At 45.8% G+C, this 19,611-nt stretch overlaps 1 protein-coding gene across 4 annotated transcripts in view; it reads left to right on the top strand.

Moving 5' to 3' along the window:
- The first annotated feature begins 1,062 nt into the window (after nt 1-1,062).
- Nucleotides 1,063-19,611, top strand: part of LOC137095366 (RNA polymerase II elongation factor ELL-like) — a 106,531-nt gene continuing 87,982 nt past the window's right edge. For 3 of the 4 annotated variants that reach the window (XM_067461963.1, XM_067461964.1, XM_067461962.1), the window contains exons 1-2: nt 1,063-1,233; nt 10,305-10,352. In XM_067461963.1, coding sequence (XP_067318064.1) covers nt 1,087-1,233; nt 10,305-10,352 — 195 coding nt within the window. In that variant the 5' untranslated portion in view covers nt 1,063-1,086. Of the gene's footprint in view, nt 1,234-10,301; nt 10,353-19,611 lie in introns of those variants that run through there. The other variant, XM_067461965.1, reaches the window with a different exon arrangement.

Genomic DNA, 19,611 nt, shown 5'->3' with positions numbered 1-19,611 from the left:
CTACAGACACATTCCCTGAATCTCCACCCAGAGACTCAGTCTACTCAGTAGCTCACCGGCTTACTGACTGACTTTCAAAAACAGCTGCCCCATGAAGAGGCAGTTGGCTCCACCCCAGTTGCTATGGCAACTCAGCTAATGCCAAGCCACCATCTCCAACAAAACATATTCCTTCATGTCCCTACTACAACAGGATCCGGTCTTACTACCTAGAGCCTCTGCTGGAGAACAATATTCATTTAGAGAATAAGGAGAAATTGCACATCCTCCTCCAGGGTTCAGATAAAAACTCTAAAATTGACCCTTTTTACCCAAAAAGCGCTGGCCATCCATGAGAAGATGGAAGCAGAGAGAGGCGACCTTGCTGCCATCAACAAAACTCAAACTTAAAAACTTAATATGGACACGCCACTAGTTTTACCTACCCATGCCCCCCACCCTAACCCTATTTTAAGGTATTAATCGATTTTTAATCTTTTAACCTCTTTATCTTGTAGTTGCGCAATTATTTAGGAGTGGGTCGACAGGCCAGTAGGCCATGATGCTTTGTATTCATATATGGTTTTACTGTATGTGTATGATTTGTATGTTTTGCATGTTTTGATATGGTCAAAATTGACTAATCAATAAAGATTTATTATTATATTCCTTCATACTTACCATCCATAAACTACTGTTTAAATTACACATAACCAAAGGAATAAAATTTACACATCGTCACAGTGGGAAACCCGAGACTGCTGTCAAAAGAACTAAATAGATATTCTAACTCTTGACCTGAAAGAGAATTTCAAATAATAAATGTATCAGTGACACTTGAGCTTACCTGCCCGCTCTGCCCCCAGCCAAGGTGGCCACGTTGCTTTCTTTTCGCTCCTTGCTGATTGCCCGCTGGCGAGCCAATTGGGAACTACGCACGGCCGGAAGTGACGCGCACCTCGCTGCACGATCAAAGGCGAGATTGTTTTGTGCGTCGCGGTGACGTTAAGGTGCGGTGCGTCAGAGGGGGAAAGAAAGGGGGCGTGGTTCTCGTGCTCGCCTCACAGATGAGGACTGGGGGCGTGGCCCAGCACGGTTGTTGCCAAAATGGCGGCGCTGGTGGAGGAGCGGGGCTACGCGCTGTCCTGTGGGCGGCTCGGGCGCGGCCTCCGCCTCTCCGTCTTCCACGTCAAGCTCACCGAGTCGGCCCTCAGGGCCTTCGAGGCCTACCAGGGCGGAGAGAGGGCCAGGAAGGTGAGGAAGGAACTCAGAGAAGAGGGGCCTCACAGCAGGAGAGAGACTGCTTCTGTGCTGTGATAAAGGCTTCGTAGCAGGAGAGAGACTGGTTCTGTATTGTGATAAATAGGGTCCCCATAGCAGGAGAGAGACGGGTTTCGTATTTTAATAAATAGGGGCCTTATAGCAGGAGAGATCCTGGTCTTGTGTTGTGATAAATAGGGTCCTCATAGCAGGATAGAGACTGATTCTGTGTTGTGATAAATAGGGGCCTTATAGCAGGAGAGAGAGTTGTCCTGTGTTGTGATAAACAGGATCCTCATAGCAGGAATGGGACTGGTTCTATATGGTGATAAATAGGATCCTCATAGCAGAAGAGATAGTGGTTCTGTATTGTGAAAAATAGGGGCCTTATAGCAGAAGACCGGTCCTGTGTTGTGATAAATAGGGCCCCCATAGCAGGAGACTGGTTCTGTATAGGGGCTTTATAGCAGGACAGATTGGTCCTGTCTTGTGATAAACCGAGCCCTCATATCTGGAGAGAGACTGGTCTTGTATTGTGATAAATGGGGCCCACATAGCAGGAGAGAGACTGATTCTGTATTGTGATAAATAGGGTCCTTATAGCAGGAGACAGACTGGTTCTGTATTGTGATAAATAGGGGCCTTACAGTAGGAGAGTGTCTGCTTCTGTGTTGTGATAAATAAGGGCCTTATAGCAGGATAGAGACTGGTTTTGTATTGTGATTTTTTTCCATGTCAGGAGAGACTTGAGAAACTGCAAGTCACTTCTGGTCTGAGAACTGGCCGTCTGCAAGGATGTTCCCAGGGGATGCTTGGTTGTTTTACCATCCGGGGGGGGGGGGGGGTTATCTCATGTCCTCAACTGAGAAGCTAGAGCTGACAGTCAGGAGCTCATCCTGTTTCCAGGATTTGAACCCCCTAGAGCTCCTTGTATTGTGATAAATAGGTGTCTTGTAGCAGGAGAGAGACCCTCATAGCAGGATAGAGTTCCTGTAGGAGATAGGCATTATGAATGATAGGGATGGAGTGAGGTGATAAAGGGAAGCTTTTTGGAGGCCTTAAGGGGCGAGAAAGGGAGGATCTATTGAATAGGGTAATAAAGAGGGGTTCTGTTGGGTGATTTGACAAAAGAAGGCTGTTTTATCAATGACGGAGTAAAAGCCTGGTGAAGTTGGGTGATAAAGAGTACAAAAGGGAAGCTTTGTGGACAGGGGGCTCTGTGGGATGGAGAGACAAGATACTCACACTTCATTAGCTTTCATCCAGTCTAGTTATTATGCTAGTCTTTGTGTTATTTATAACAATATGAGAATGGGAAAGGGGGATGATGTATGGTGCAAACCCTGTTCTTGTAATAATACTAATTTTAATATACATGCCTTTGCAAGCTTGGGAGAAAATTGGAGTTTTGTTGTTGTTGGAGCAAGTTTAGCACTATACAATCCTCTTTCCTGCCCTCATGAACTAATAAGTATTATTATTAGTAGTAGTATTAGTATTCCCAACACCAACTGCCCAACTGTGGGTAAATGCCAATTTCTTGGATTTCTTGGGACTCAGCCAAAGGTTGTCCTATTCTCAATTTAGAGCGGTGTCGGAATGTGTGGGCTTCAAAAAGCAAGCATGTTTGCATGTACCCTGCCGGGTTCAAATGCTGAAACCTTCCAGAGCCTTTCCCTTCCTTCAATGGAGTTATTTTTAACCCAGAAGGGAGAGAGGTTTGTACCCAGGTTCACCCGGATACGTTCTTTGTCATGAAATTGCAAGGGAAAGGAATATATACATAATGTAGACTGCCACGGCGCTTCTTCATCCCAGTTGTGTGAACTTTGTGTCGTTTTTTCAGCAGCATCCAAAAGAAAACGCAGCGCAACACATGAACCCCCCTCCCCTTCTCCCTCCAACAAAACCACATTTTATGACTTGGTTGGCCTTCCCTTTCCCGTCTGTCTTTTGCAGGCTTCCATCCAAGAATATTGGGAAACTAGCTATCCCTGCCACGCGTTGCTGTGGTCCAGTCTAGTGATCTGGAAAAGTAATGAGAAAGTGTTGGTTTCTAATATATGTGATTTCTTTATGCTTGTGGGTAAACAGTATTTCTTGCTGTTTCTTTGTCAGTGTTGATGTGGAGATTGTCTGGTTTGCCTACTCTGGAACATGCAACATAGAATTGTTCTTCTTTAGGGGTTCTTTTCAAATCTATGACACTATATTTGTCATTTACGTGTGTGTGTGTGAATCATATATATCTATCTATATGGCAGGATAGCTATTTGTCAGGAGGGCTTTGGTTATGTTTTCTTGCCCTGGTGAAGGGAGTTGGACTGGATGACCTTAAGGCAGCATTTCTCAATCTGGGGGTCAGAACCCCTGGGGGGGGGGTGCAAGGGGGTGTCAGAAGGATCGCCAAAGATTACCAGAAAACACAGTATTTTCTGTTGGTAGAGAAGGTTCTGTGTACCAAGTCTAGCCCAATTCCACTGTTGGTGGGGTTCAGAATGCTCTTTGATTGTAGGTGAACTATAAATCCCGGCAACTACAACTCACAAATGTCAAGTTCTATTTCCCCCAAACTCCATCTGTATTCATATTTGGACATAAGGAGAATTTGTGCCAATTTTTGTCAGGATCCTTCATTGTTTGAGTCCATAGTGCTCTCTGGGTGTAGGTAAACTATAATTCAAGGTCAGTGCCCACCAAACCCTTCCAGTATTTTCTGTTGGCCATGCGAGTTTGGTTCAGTTCCATCACTGGTGGAGTTCAGAATGCTCTTTGATTATAGGTGAATTATAAATCCCACCAACTACAACTCCCAAATGAAAAAAAATCATTTTTTTAGTGATGGTCATTCCTTGAGTTAGTAGGTGTCATGTGACCAAATTTGATGGCTATTCATCCAGTTGTTTTTGAGTTATATTAATCCCACAAACAAACATGACATTTTTATTTATATAGATGCTAACACTGCTTTTTCTGCAGGGCTGGGATAAAAATGGCCACTGCGAGGTCTCAGAGAAGACTTTTGGCTTAGAAGGGGCTACCACAGCAGGGCTGAGGCCCAATCCTGGATTTGGTAGCCTTTTCCTGGGACCCGTTTGCCTCTAGATTGGTTTGCCGTCCCTTGAAGCTGTGGGAGGCCTGATAGACTTGTAACTCTAGTCACCACAATCCTTTTCCTCCTTATATGTTTGTCCTGCTGTTTTCCTAAAATTGAGATTTATACTACGCAGGTGGGTCTGTTTTGCTTTGGGGCCCATTTATTGATGTATTTTAGTACCGCAGAATTCTCAAATTAGTTGATTGTTTATTTGTCTGGTATATGATGGCACGGGCCATCTTGATTTTGCAATTCAGCAATAATCTAAGACAGGTTTGACGCCTCCAATATACAAAGAAAGGAATTGGAGCTGGCGAGCCAAGGAATCGGGACAGGGCTTCTCCGAAATGCTGAGGGTGGAGCAACCTCCACCAAATGTGAAGCTTCCTTTACTCCGTCCCCACCCTAGACTTAAACTTTCCCGGACTGGTCTCCCTTCTGTCCAGTGTCTCTCAGGGCAAAAGATGTGCCCAGTCTGGAATCTCTTTTAATCTTTCCTCCTTTATTATTATTATTATTATTATTATTATTATTATTTTATTTGTACCCCGCTAGCATCTCCCTCAGGACTCGATGCGGCTTACACAGGCCAAGGCCTCAAACACAATACTACAATACAATACCTAAAGCAAATTAAAGACAGTTAAGCAGAATAAACAATAACAATACACCGAGACGTCAAGACATTATAAAACTGGGACAGGCCAGGAAGTGGGTACAAGATTAAACGTGCTGATGTGGCAGGAGATATGTAGGATTATAAGTAAGTGCAATTTAATTATAAGTAGGATTATAAGTAATAATAAAAGAAAGTCCTTTTCTGCACCACAGGACTTTCTCAACCCAGCCTTGTTCTGGTTGCCTGAGTTCTGGTTAACTCACTAAATAGTAACAAAAACAATAATAATATATACATAACACAGCAAAACAAGATCACTGTGCTGGCTTTTTGTATTTGATCCCAAGTGTCTAGGACTGTGTGATGTATTGGTGAAAAATGCATGCAGATCTGAGTAGGGTGGCCTTTTGCAACTGACAGGTAGTAATTTTGTCAGCATTGATTGTTTTTAAGTGCAGGCCAAGGTCTTTAGGCACTGCACCCAGTGTGCCAATCACAATTAGGGTCGCATTTACTGGCTTGTGCCAGAGTCTTTGCAGTTCTATTGTTGTTCTTCCCAGGATTCTATTGGGAGGAAAGTGATGCCAAACCGCATTCAACGGACAGCATAGATGCACCTTATTCCTTCCCTCAACTTGGAAATTTGGCTTCTCATCCCATATTTTGGCCTTGTAGGACCCCTCCTGCCCTAAATTCAGAATATTTATTGCCTCAGGGATGAGGAGTTTTCTTCTATCCACAAAGGAGGCAAGGGTTCAAATTCTGTATGTGAAACAATGGCCTGGTTCTGTCTTGTGGTCATAGCTTTGCTTCTTGATCCATCATTGAGGCACATTAGTGACCGGTGACTCAGTCACCGCTGAGAAATGACCCAGCCATTTCCTCAGTTTGCAGGATCCCTTTCCTCTTTTAACCAGCCTGAACCTAGAATGTCTGACCATCTCTCTTTCGGTCACCTTTGACACACATCTATCCATTGCCAAGTGATATTGGTTTATGTTACTGAGCTAGTATGGAGGTTTCTGGCAGCCATGTTGTCCTGTGACTGCTACAGAATTCACAACATTAAGGACTGATGATTTCCTTATTCAGCCTACTCCAAACTTGGGGGGGGGGGGGAGGGATGTGCAGTTCCTTTGTTTTTGGCTTCAACGTACATACTTTCCCCCCACAGTGTATAAAACAAACCTTCAGACTTTGTGCTTATGATGGTCCAAAATTCCAATGAAGTCCAAAATATTTGTGGTTTGGAAATGTGTTCTTTCTTTGAGAACCTTATTTATTATTATTTATTTATTTCTTGCATTTATTGACCGCCACTCTCAGCCCTGAGGCGACTCGTGGCGGTGAACAGCAACATAGAAAAGACAGTTTACAATAAATCAGGACAGTACTCAACAATCTACTACTACTAACATATACTATACTAAAAATCCGCTTCGTCATATCCTGGGGTCATATCAATTTCATAGTCATAGTCCATTCCAGTCGTCATTTCCTATAGTGTGGCACTCAGTTGAAGGCCCGCTCGAAAAGCCATGTTTTCAGGCTTCTACGAAAGGCCATAAGGGAGGGCGCCTGCCTAACTTCAGCAGGGAGGGTGTTCCACAGCCGGGGGGCCACCACCGAGAAGGCCCGCTCTCTCGTCCCCGCCAGACGTGCCTGTGAGGCAGGCGGGACCGAGAGGAGGGCCTCCCCGGATGATCTCAAGGTCCTCGTGGGCTCGTAGGCCGAGATGCGGTCTACGAGGTATTTTGGGCCGGAACCGTTTAGGGCTTTGTAGGATAGTACCAGCACCTTGTTATCCCAGTTGTATTTATGTATGAGAGCTTGAACATTTATTGACACTGAGAGCATATAATTATGAGGAGCAGGTTAATCCTGCCTTCAAGTGGCATTTTGGATGAAAACGGTGTTGCTTGGATCCCATCAAATTTTCAGATCTGCCTCTGATTTATGTCTAAAAGGAGGAGGGTGGTTGCTAAGGGTTTCTGGATGCTGTTATGCAACTTGAGTCCCTTGGATTTTTCTTCATAGTACATTGAGTTTTCAGGCACAAATATGGCTTGAAGGGTTGATCTTCGGCTCCTTTAGAGCAGAATTTGAAGCAAGCACAGAAACTTAAGGAGTTGGAAGGCACCCTGAAATTCATCTAATCCAACCCCATTTTCTAGGCAGGAAGACACAATTCAAACCCTCCTGAAAGATAGCTTGTATTTAAAGACTGCTGCCTTCAAAGTTAGTGCTTTTAGTCCTGAGGTCACTCTTTGCAGAACTGGACACAGGATTATTCCAAATGAGGTCCAACCAAAATATTTCTTTTCTCACACTGGCTTTTTGGACCGCTGCCATACTCTTTGGTTTCAGAATTTGCTTGTAATGTGATCCCATAAAGCCAGATAGCACCCCATTTTATCCGTTCCGCCTTTCCCCTTTGCTATTTGACTCAGACCTGGATCTCTCTGACCTGCCTTTCTCCTTCGCTGAAATGAACTAAGATGGCATCCAATATGACTGTCCAGGTTTGGTCGGTTGGGGTGCCACCATAGTTCCCATCGCCTGTGTTTGGGGTGGGTTTCCTATCTATGTAGATCAGCCTGAGGCTCTTGAGGCTGAAGGATTATGGGATTGCTTGTAGGATTTCCTGGGGCTCGAAGTGATGAAGATTCAAGTCAAGGGAATGATGTCTCTATTCGTGAGAAATCTGACTCGGAAAGTGCAGAGCTTCAAGGGTGCCAGAAACAACATTAAATAAGGAGTCAGGCAAAGAACTGATACTGAAGGCGCCCAGAAAAAAACAAAACACCTGGAGCTATGGAAGTTTTTGTTTACAGATCAGAGCAGACAATGGACATCATAGGTCTGAATGATTATGTGGGAAAGTTGGGGAGAAAATTTGTGGGAAAAGAAATGACTTAATGGGTGTCTATCAATTAGCAAGTTGAACTAACCTGAACTAACCTAAGTGTTAGTTCAGGCAACGTAGCATTCATGTTAGAAGCTAGGCCTGAGTTCTCTGGTTTTTGGTTTCAAGTCAAGCCTTGGCTTTGGCTTCAAGTATATGTTCCTGTTTTTGGGGTTCCTGTTCAAGTGTTACTAAGTATAGCTTTTGCTTGTGGACTTAAGCTGTTCTTGTGACTTTGGGCTATTCCTGGACTGTATTACCTTTGAATGTATAAGAGACATTTGGATTCTTGTTGGATTAGCACTTATTGCCAAATCTTTTTGGATTATATATCTACTTTCTTTATTCCAGATTATTTCCTATGCTTTGTATGTGTTTCTACAATAAACTGTTTGCTTATATTCTGGATTCTTGTGCGGAGCTGTGGTCATAGGTGTTCCCAGACCTGGAGTGCAACACTATTGAATTCACCCATCAAGATGTTCCGTTTTGAGAAGTCAGTAGATACCACCTGATGCTGGTCTACCAGGAAAGGGGCAGGATCCAAGAGCTCACTTAAACAATTCTTCCTAATGACCTGAGGGATCCATGCGACCAAAATCTTGGAGGGATTGGGATATGTTTTCTCAGCCTTTGAGCAAGGCAAGGCACACCTCTGAAGAAACCTTGATAAGAAAAACACCACGGGAAAAGATATTGCCCTGTTGTTTTGTTGCAGGGGAAGGCAGCTGTTTTGAAACTGGGTTCATAGCCTGGAGGTAATCTTGGTGCTGAATGTACACATTTTCCACCTCCAGCTTTGCATCTCGGTTCCTGTGAACTTTTGGTTGTGAGAAAAGTTCAGAAAGCGGAGTGGAGTCGAGTGTAGGATTTTCAGAAACCTTTGGTGCTCTCTTGGAAACTGAAACCCTGATTAATGCGGGTTGGAAGCTGGGCTGTGAAAAGGAGAAGCGGCCAAGAAAAGGAGGCTATTTCAGAAAGACTTGTTGCTCCTTCCTTGATTTAGAATGAGATTTATTAGGTTTTTCCTTATTGCTTGTTATTTTATCACCCTCCCAGCATCTCGGCAACACAGCGGTGGGCCATTAGTCTGTTTCTGAGGGTTTGAACACCTGTGCTACTTGCCTCAGTTGCGACTTTCATATCCGTAGTCCCTAAAGGTGGTTGGAAAGCACACAGGGCGATGTATAGGGAGAAAGGCTCCGAATTGAATATGATTTCTAGTGTTACAAGGCTTTGGAAATCACCGTCCAAAGAATAAGAATTGTTTTATTTATCATATCAGAAGCGAACCGAAGGTACAGTTGTAATGTATTTTTGAAAACACACATACACACAAAGTTAAAAAACTTGACATTATCCTAAATGTCCTTTGATCAGTAGCTGGCCACTTGGAGTGCCTCTGGTGTTACTCCATTGTGCATGTGGCAGGGCTCAGGTTGCATTGTAATAGTTGGTCTGTGGTTTGTTCTCTGCACTCACATGTCATAAACTCCACTTTGAGGACCCATTTTTTAAGGTTGGCTCTGCATTTCGTGGTGCCAGGCCGCAGTCTGTTCAGCACCTTCCAAGTTGGCCAGTCTTCTGTGTGCCCAAGAGGGAGTCTCTCATTCAGTATCAGCTACTAATTGAGGTTATGGGTTTTAGCCTGCCACTTTTGGACTCTTGCTTGCTTTGGTGTTCTTACGAGTATCTCTGTAGATCTTAGAAAACTATTTTTTGATTTAAGGTGTTGGTGTGCTGACTGATAGCTGAACAAGGAATGGGCTGGAGATGGTCCTTTCATTATTGGCTGCTGCTTCCTGACGGATGTCAGGTGGTGCAGTACCGGCTACACAGTATAATTTCTTCAGTGGTGTAGGACGTATACATTCTGTGATAATGCAACATGTCTCATTAAGAGTCACACCCACTGTTTTAGAGAGTAGCTAAGCGCAAGGGCAGATGTCTTAACTGTGTCTGGTTGTGATCCCCAGGTTGTGCCAGTCAGCTTTCGTATGATACGCACCCACTTTTGCTTGATATTCAAGCAATGCTTCTTTTAGGTCAGAGCACGGTCCAAGGTAACTCCCAAATATTTTGGTGTGCTGCAATGCTCCAGTGGGATTCCTTCCTTGCTGTTCCTCAGAGCTCAAGAAGCTTGTCTGTTCTTAAGATGGAAAGCACATATCTGTGTTTTAGATGGATTAGGAATCAGCTAGTTTTAATGGGCATTAAGGATACCTAAAGCTTTGGAGAGCTTCTCTTCAACCATTTCAAAACTCCTGCTTGGGTGGTGATGACACGATCATCAGCGATGTGAGATAAGAATAAGCCATTGTTTCAGTTTGATTTTGCCATTCGAGCATGGTTTAATTCCCCTCTCATTTGTGATCAATCCATAAACTAAATGTTCCTGCTATGGCCCAACTTAATGTTCCTTTTCTCCTTTTTTCTCTTTAAAGGACTCAGCGGCCTTGAAGCCTTCGATTCAGTTTCAAGGAAGCCAAGGGGTAAGTTGAATGAGTTTGGTATGGGGAGATTGAGTTGAATTGAGATTTTTTTACCCTCCCATTTTCCAAACCAAGTAAGAATACAGAGACAACATAATTATGTGCCCAAAACCTGTTTTCCTCTTTCGTGATTTCTACCTGAGAGAAGATTTTAAAATGACAATGATGATGATAATAATAATAATACGATCAAGGCTGTCAACACCTGGGCCATCCCCCTCATTCGATACACTGCTGGAATTGTGAACTGGACACAAGCAGAGCTGGATGATCTGGAGAGAAAAAAAAGAAAACCGATGACAATCCACTACTCATTACACCCATGTAATGAGTATCACAGGCACGCCTGGCGGTGCGAGAAACAGGGCCTTCTCAGTGGTGGCCCCTCGACTGTGGAACGCCCTCCCTACAGATATTTATTTATTATTATTTATTTCTTGCATTTATTAACCGCCGCTCTCAGCCCTAGGGCGACTCGTGGCGGTGTACAGCACATAGAGGACAATTTACAATAAGCCGAGACAACAAAACAACATATTACTAATACACAACATCTAATTATACTAAAAATCCGCTTCGTCTTGTCATGGGATCATAATCAATCTCGTAGTCGTAATCCATTCCGGTCGTCATTTCCAATAACATAGCACTCAGTTGAAGGCCATCTCGAAAAGCCATGTTTTCAGGCCCTTACGAAAGGCCATAAGGGAGGGCGCCTGTCTAATTTCAGCAGGGAGGGAGTTCCACAGCCGGGGGGCCACCACCGAGAAGGCCCGCTCTCTCGTCCCCGCCAGGCGTGCCTGTGAGGCAGGCGGGATCGAGAGAAGGGCCTCCCCAGATGATCTCAAGGTCCTCGTGGGCTCATAGGCCGAGATGCGGTCCGCAAGGTACTTTGGGCCGGAACCGTTTAGGGCTTTGTAGGATAACACCAGCACCTTAAATTGGGCCCGGTAGCAAATCGGCAGCCAGTGGAGCTGGAACAACAAGGGCGTTGTATGCTCCCTGCGTCCTGCTCCTGTTAACAACATGGCTGCCGCGCGCTGGACTAGCTGAAGCTTCCGGGCCGTCTTCAAGGGCAGCCCCACGTAGAGAGCGTTGCAGTAGTCAAGGCGGGATGTGACCAGAGCGTGTACCACCGTGGCCAAGTCAGACTTCCCAAGGTACGGGCGCAGCTGGCGCACGAGCCTAAGCTGTGCAAATGCTCCCCTGGTCACCGCTGAAACCTGGGGGTCCAGGCTCAGCGATGAATCCAGGATCACACCCAAGCTGCGAACCTGCGCCTTCAAGGGGAGTGCGACCCCATCCAGCACAGGCTGTAACCCTATACCCTGCTCGGCCTTGCGACTGACCAGGAGTACCTCTGTCTTGTCTGGATTTAATTTCAGTTTGTTCGCCCTCATCCAGACCATTACAGCGGCCAGGCACCGGTTCAGGACTTCGACAGCCTCCTTAGTAGCAGGTGGAAAGGAGTGACAGAGTTGGACATCATCTGCGTACAGATGACACCGCACCCCGAAACTCCGGATGATCTCACCCAGCGGCTTCATGTAGATGTTAAACAGCATGGGGGACAGTATAGAGCCCTGAGGAACCCCACAGGTCAAAGGCTGTGGTGTTGAACAGGAGTCCCCCACTAACACCTTCTGGGTACGGCCCTCCAGAAATGACTGGAGCCACTGCAAAGCAGTGCCCCCAAGACACATCTCTGCAAGGCGCCCCAGAAGAATACCGTGGTCGACGGTATCGAAGGCCGCTGAGAGGTCTAGGAGCACCAACAGGGACACACTCCCCCTGTCTAGCTCCCGGCGCAGATCATCCACTAAGGCGACCAAGACCGTCTCGGTACCATGTCCCGGTCTGAAACCAGACTGTGCCGAATCCAGATAATCCGTGTCTCTCAAGAATACCTGGAGTTGTGAGGCCACCACGCTTTCCATGACTTTGCCCAAAAAGGGAAGATTGGAAACAGGCCGAAAGTTGTCAAATTTAGTGGGGTCCAATGATGGTTTCTTCAACAGCGGTTTTATAATAGCCTGTTTTAGGCTCGCTGGAATCTTGCCTTCCCGTAGGGAGGCATTAACCACCACCGTTACCCACTCAGCCAATCCCCCTCTAGCCTCCTTCAGAAGCCAGGATGGACAGGGGTCTAGGATGGACGTGGTGGGCCTCATTCTTCCAAGTATCTTGTCCACATCCTCGGACTTCACAAACTGAAAAGATTCCATCAAAATAGGACAAGCAGGTGCTCGTGTCACATCCACGGAGACTGCATTTAATATGGTGTCCAGCCCAGAACGGATCAAAGCGACTTTGTCTGCAAAGAACCGAGCAAATGCTTCACAGCGCGTGGCCGAATTGTCAGGGCTCCCGCCTGAAGTGGGGGGAGTTAAAAGACCTCTGACAATCCGAAACAACTCCGCCGGACGGTTTTTTGCAGACGCAATAGTGGCCGCAAAGAAAGTTTTCTTTGCGGCTTTTATTGCCGCGGCATATGCCCTTAAAAAGGACACAAACCGTGCTCGATTTGGCTCGCTTGGGTCCGAGCGCCACACGCTCTCTAGTTCCCTCTTCCTTCGCTTCATCGCTGCCAGCTCCTCAGTGAACCAAGGAGCTGGTTTAGCTCGGTTACTTGAGAGGGGACGTTCCGGAGCGATCATGTCAATTGCCCTGGTCATCTCCCCATTCCAGAAAGCGACCAAGGCCTCGACATGGTCACCTACCGAGGTGGCGGGAAAATCCCCAAGAGCCGTCAGGAATCCATTCGGATCCATAAGCCTCCTGGGGCGGACCATCTTAATGGGCCCTCCACCTTTGCGGAGGTTAGGGGGCGCAGTGAGCCTAAATCTGATCAGGAAGTGGTCGGTCCATGGCAACGGAGAGATGGACAACTCCTCCACACCGCCACCCTGCTCCCATCCCTGGCAGAAAACCAAGTCCAATGTGTGTCCAGCACAGTGGGTGGGGCCAGTTATTCGTTGGGACAGCCCCATGGTTGCCATGGCAGACATGAAGTCCTGAGCCGCTCCTGTGAGGGTCGCCTCGGCATGGATGTTGAAGTCCCCCAGCACAAGAAGCCGTTGAGACTCCAACGCCAGGCTCGAGACCACCCCCGCTAGCTCAGGTAGGGAGACTGTAGTGCAGCGAGGTGGACGGTACACTAACAGAATCCCTATTCTGTCCCGGTCACCCACCCTCAGGTGGACGCATTCAAAATTCGTGGTCTGCGGGATGGGACTCCTGGTCAGATGGATGGAATCTCTATAGACCACTGCGACCCCGCCTCCCCGTCCTCCGGATCTTGGTTGGTGTTGTACGGAGAAGCCTGGAGGACAAAGCTGGGTAAGGTTTACGTCTCCAGCTTCATCCAACCAGGTCTCCGTGATGCACGCCAGATCTGCCCGCTCATCCAGGATTAGATCCTGGATCCAGGTCGTTTTTCCGTTGACAGATCTGGCGTTCAACAACACCACCTTCAAACCGGAGGGCCCGCTCACCTGGTTACACCAATTTACCTTAGGAGACCGGTTAGGGGTTGTTAATGTAGATAAGCGGTCCGGATTAGGCCAAATTTGAGGTCTCCTTTTTCCGCATCTCCTCCTTCCCACCACGACCTCTATGGGGGCCCCTCGGCTAGTGGAACACCTCCCCCCCTCCATGCCGCAATCCAGAGCCAAGATCTTGCTTTCTGCTTTGCTCGTTGTTTGAATTGTTGGTCCTTGCCAACATCCTTTCTCCCCCTCCTCCCTCCTCCCCACCTCATTTTTGTTCACAGGCTCCAGCCCACCTCCTCCCCTGCCCCCTCCGCTAGTCAGTAGTAACAGGGACAGTACAAAAAGGGGGATGGGGAACCACATGGATAAACAACGATTCAGGTGGTGATAGGTGTTCCGGCCACACCAGTTGGATAATTCGTAAAGTGCACAAGTCTTAAAGTGCAACACAGTCAGTAATAACATTCAATCAACAACACATTGCGTGCCGTTGGGCACATTCGTAAAGTGCTAGGTCTAAAGTGCAATAGGTACCCGACACTGGTTCTCAACGGTAACTAAAGTGCGGCATAGAGGGACAGGAAAGGGGCGTAAGTGCTGGTGCAATTTAGCAGCAAGTGGCAGGCGCCTTAAAGTGCTATATTGCGTTCTTATATCACATTAGCAACAGAAGACAACCAAGGAATGTACTATGTTGGTAATATGTAATCACCCTCTTATGAGGATGGAGATGATAAAAGCTGTTATGATCCTAGGTGTAGTCTCTAGGTGTAAAAAGCGGATGGGGCTTCCGGAGATGGTCAACACAGCGGTGGTCAGCACAGTTGGTCAGTCACAATATCTATTAACACAAAGAAGGCCAGCACAAAAGGTCTACACAGAATCAGTCAGCGCAGCAACACAGCAGAGGAGAGCATAAAGAACTATATGCGGCTTGCCCAGATGGTAGAGGCCCAATAGTAGAGGTGGTAAAGGCTGCTCAGGGCACGACAAGCCTTGTTGCAAGCGATGGCTGCTGCGAGGGAGCGTTCCAGTGAGGTCGTAGGTGGGGGCGGCCTTGGCGCTCTGCCATCTACCAGATGATGAAATCCAGACGACAAAGGCCCAGCTGACAATGGCGACGCCAGCTCCAGTGGCCCAGGCAGCTCACCTTCAAAGGCCGCTCCGCAGCCTTGCCGCTTCGCCCTGATGGAAGGGAGGGTGGGCCGGCCGCTCAGATGGTCCTGGCGGTGGTTCGGCCTCTGTGGCGGCGGCGGCAGTCACGCTCGAAGCGGCCCCCGCGCTGGTGGCGGCGGCGGCCCCGGCGGCGGAGGCGGCCGCTTCGCCCTGATGGAGGGGAGAGCCGGCCGCTCAGATGGTCCTGGCGATGGTCCGGCCTCTGTGACGGCGGCGGTCACGCTCGGAGCGGCTCCCCGCGCTGGCGGCGGCGGTGGCCCCGGCGGCGGCAGCGGCCCCGGCGGTGGCCCGGCCTCTGCGGCGGCGGCGGTGGTCTCGCCCGGGCGGCTCCCCGCGTTGATGGCGGCAGCAGCCCCGGCGGCGGCGGCGGCCCCCGGAAGCAACCTAGGCCTCCGTGGTGGCGATGGCCCGAGCGATGGTTTGGCCTCCTTTGGCGGCGGCGGCGGCGGCCTGGTAGCGGTGGCGGCCGCGGCCCAGCAGCGGCGGCCTTGCAGCGGCAGCTCTGGGGTTGGCCCCGGCAGCGGCGGCGACCCTGGCACGTCTTCGGCCTCTGCTCTGGCGGTGGCAGCGGCCTGGTGGCGGTGGCAGCCGCGGCCTAGCACGGCAGCCTAGCAGCGGCAGCTCTGGTGGTGGCCCCGGTGATGGTCCGGCCGGCCAAAGTCCGACCAAAGTCCCAGCGGCAATGCCTAGCCGGCAGCTGCAGGCAGAGACGGCCGGTGTCTAGGCTGGCGGCTGGCGGCTCGACTAGAGAGCTGGCGGCCTGATTGAAAGATTGCAAGGTAGGCCGGCCGCGATGCAATGGCGCAATCGTTTCTCCTTCTCTGCCTTTCCTCTGTTTTCTTTGTGCCTTCCTGGCTCTTTCTCCCGGCTCTACGACCCTCTGTATCAGATCGGCCCCCTCCTTATTGGCATTCCGGAGGAAAGTGAAGACCTGGTTGTTCGAACAGGCATTCAATTAGGCAGTGTAATTGATTACAAGGAACACGGAATAACGGATGATGAGATTGGATTCTGATTCTATTGATGAGACGTGAATGATTTGTTATATTGATGTTTAATTGTTGTTATGTTATTGTTTTTAAATGTTTCGATTGATTTGTAATGTGTGCATTGAAATTGCTGTTAACCACTTTGATTCGCCTAAGGGCTGAGAAAAGCGGTATATAAATGAAGTAAATAAATAAATAAATAAATGTAGTGATGTCAACAGACTTTACCTGCCCAGAAAATCAGGAGGCAGAGAGAGGGCTTCTGCGAGTGAAACAAACAGTAGAAGAAGAGAAACATACCCTCAGATTATGGGAAACGCAGTCAAGAACCAACATTGAGGAAAGTCAATAGTAGTAAACTGCTTCAAGTGCAAAAGACAAAGTGAATACCGTAAAAACACAATGCAGAGCATAAGAAAAAACTGGTGAAAGAAGGCTCCCCATGGACTGTTCCTGGCAAAAATGGAGAGCCAAATTGACAAAGAAAAAAAATGGCTGTGACTCTCATAGGGAACTTTGAAAAAGGAGACAGAGGGCCTGATTCTGGCAGCCCAAGAACAAGCCATTAAACCAATGCCAGAATTGAAAAGTCGACAACAGATCCCAAATGTAGACTCTGCAATGAAACAGGTGAAACAATAGATCACATCCTCAGCTGCTGCAAGAAGATTGAACAGACAGGCTACAAGCAGAGGCATAACACCGTTGCTCAGATGATTCATTGCCACAAATATCATCTGCCTGTGACAAAGAACTGGTGGGATGACAAGCTGGAAAAAATTACAGAGAATGAGCACATCAAACTACTCTGGGACTTCCAAATTCAGACAGAGTTTTGGAGCACAATACTCCTTACCTCACAATTGTGTTAAAAACAAAGTATGGGTTGTCGATGTCGCAATCCCAGGTGACAGCAGGATTGCAGAGAAACAACTAGAAAAGCTGACATGATATGAGGATTGAAAAATTGAACTGCAAAGACACTGGCACAATTCAGTAAAGGTGGTTCCAGTAGTGATCAGCACACTGGGTGCAGTGCCTAAAGACCTGGACCTGCACTTCAACACAATCAGTGCTGACAAAATTACCATCTGCCAGCTGCAGAAGGCCACCTTGCTGGGATCTGCACGCATCATTCGCCGATACATCACACAGTCATAGACACTTGGGAAGTGTCCGATGTGTGATCAAGTACAACAGCCAGCAGTGATCTTGTCTGCTGAGGACTCACCTTGTTCTGTTTCAAGTAATAATAATAATAATAATAATAATAATAATAATAATATAATAATAATAATAATTTATTTATATCCTGCCCTATCTCCTCATGGAGACTCAGAGTGGTTCACAGCAAACAGTGGCATACATTCAATGCTGTAAAGTGCAACCAGAAACAAAACAACCAAAAATCCAGTAATGCACATTAAACAACTACGTCAAGTAATAGTGAGACATTACAACAGACAGGAAAGAAGCGATTAAACCTTGTCTTTCTTCCTGTTTGTCATCTGGTTTCCTTCCTCCTCGTCCCTGCCCAAAAAAATCTCAGAAACTATTTTTAACAGCTTTGGGTTGTTGTAGATTTTTTCGGGCTATATGGCCATGTTCTAGAGCAGGGGTTCTCAAACTAAGACCCGGGAGCCACATACAGCCCCCCAAGGTCATTTACCTGGCCCTTGCTCAGGGTCAACCTAAGTCTGAAATGACTTGAAAGCACACAGCAACAACAACAGTCCTATCTCATCAGCCAAAAGCAGGCCCTCAGTTCCCATTGAAGCACTAATAATCTTATATTTATTAAAATTGTTCTTCATTTTAATTATTGTATTGTTTTTTTTTCTTAAGTTTTTTTATTGATTTATCACAATTATTACATACTATTGCATTTTATACATCAACCTCTTTAACATGTTGTTTTGTTGTTTTGCTTTGACATTTCCTCCCCTTTTTTCTTTTTCTTTTTTCCCCCTTTTTTCACCTCAGTGCTCCCCTCCACCCGTCTCAAGCCACATTTCTTACATTTCATCTGTCCAAAATTTCATTTCTTCTTGTGACGGTAATTTTCCTTCCTTATTTTTTAATCCATTTACCACAAATTTTCCCCATATAGCATCAAAATCACTTTGTTTCCATATACCTTTTTTAACCTTTAATATACATGTCAGTTTATCATTTAATGCTATTTTCCATGCTTCCTTATACCACTCCTCTATTCGTATATTCATTTCTTTTTTCCAATTCCTTGCTATGAGCAGTCTTGCTATAGTTAGTAAGTTTGTTATCGCTTCTTTATCCTCTTTTTTCAGTTGCTTATTGTTATATAATGATAATAAGGCTATACTAGGACTTTTGTCTATTTTCATATTCATTATACTTTCTATTTCTCTAAATACTTTCTCCCAAAAATTATTTACATATTTACATTGCCACCACATATGTATATATGTTCCTGGTTCTTTACACCCTCTCCAACAATTTGTTGAATTGTTTTTATTCATATATGCTATTCTTACCGGTGTTAAGTACCACTTCCATATTAACTTGTAATAATTGTCTTTAACACGTATCGATAGGTTTTTTAAATGTCTTTGTCCCCATAACTGTTGCCACTCTATTTCACTTATTTTTATCCCTAAATCCTCTTCCCAAATCTCCTTAAGGGTACTCTTTTTTATTTTCCCATCCTTCATTTCAATTAGTATCTTATAGATTTTGCTAATTATACCTCTCAAGTTTTCATGTTCTTCTACTGCCCTTCCCTTCTGTATTATTTGTTCGAATTGATTGAGTTGGCTTCCGTTTCTATTATTTTTTTTCCAGTTTATTAACCATTGTTCTAGTTGTATACAATGAAACCATGATAATTTTATTTCTTTAAACTCTTCCAACATCCTTTCCCTCTTCATTTCCACCTTCATCCAATCCCCTATTCTATCTAAATTTATTTCCCTTACCTTTTTATCCATTGCTTTTTTAAATTTTTTTGGGAATTTCTTTTCCATCACTATTGGGGTTATAATTGATCCTTCCTTTATTAACCTCCCCTTGTATTTATTCCATACTTTCAGTATGTTGCTCAGCATTGGGTTTCTAATTTCCCTCAGTTCTTTTCTAGTAAGCTGTTTAAAAAAATATTCCAAATTTCATCTTCCACTTTTCCTGATTCATTACTAAGCCAATCTATTCCCTCTTTTTTAACCATTCCTTCTATAACCAAATTTAATCTACTTGCTTCATAATATTTTTTTTATATTAGTTAGTGCTAGTCCACCCTCCTTTTGCGATCTATACCATAACTGTTTGTTTAGCCTGTTTCTTTTACTTCCATTGCAGTACTTATTAATCATTTGTTGCCATCTAATTAGCTCTTCTTCTGTGATTTGAAGTGGTAACATTCTAAATATAAAATTTATTTTTGGAAGTATTTTCATTTTTACTAATGCTATTCTTCCAAACCAGGATAAATGTATACCTTCGTACTCTATTAACTTTTTCTGAACTTCTTTTCTTAAAGTTACTACATTTACTTCCTCTATCTCTTTTAAATCCTTAGTTATTATTACTCCCAAGTATTTTAATTTATTCTTAATTCTTATTCCCATT

The sequence above is a fragment of the Anolis sagrei genome, chromosome Y (assembly GCF_037176765.1).
Source record: "Anolis sagrei isolate rAnoSag1 chromosome Y, rAnoSag1.mat, whole genome shotgun sequence".
Lineage (NCBI taxonomy): Eukaryota > Metazoa > Chordata > Lepidosauria > Squamata > Dactyloidae > Anolis > Anolis sagrei.
This window is presented reverse-complemented; position numbering and strand designations above follow the sequence as displayed.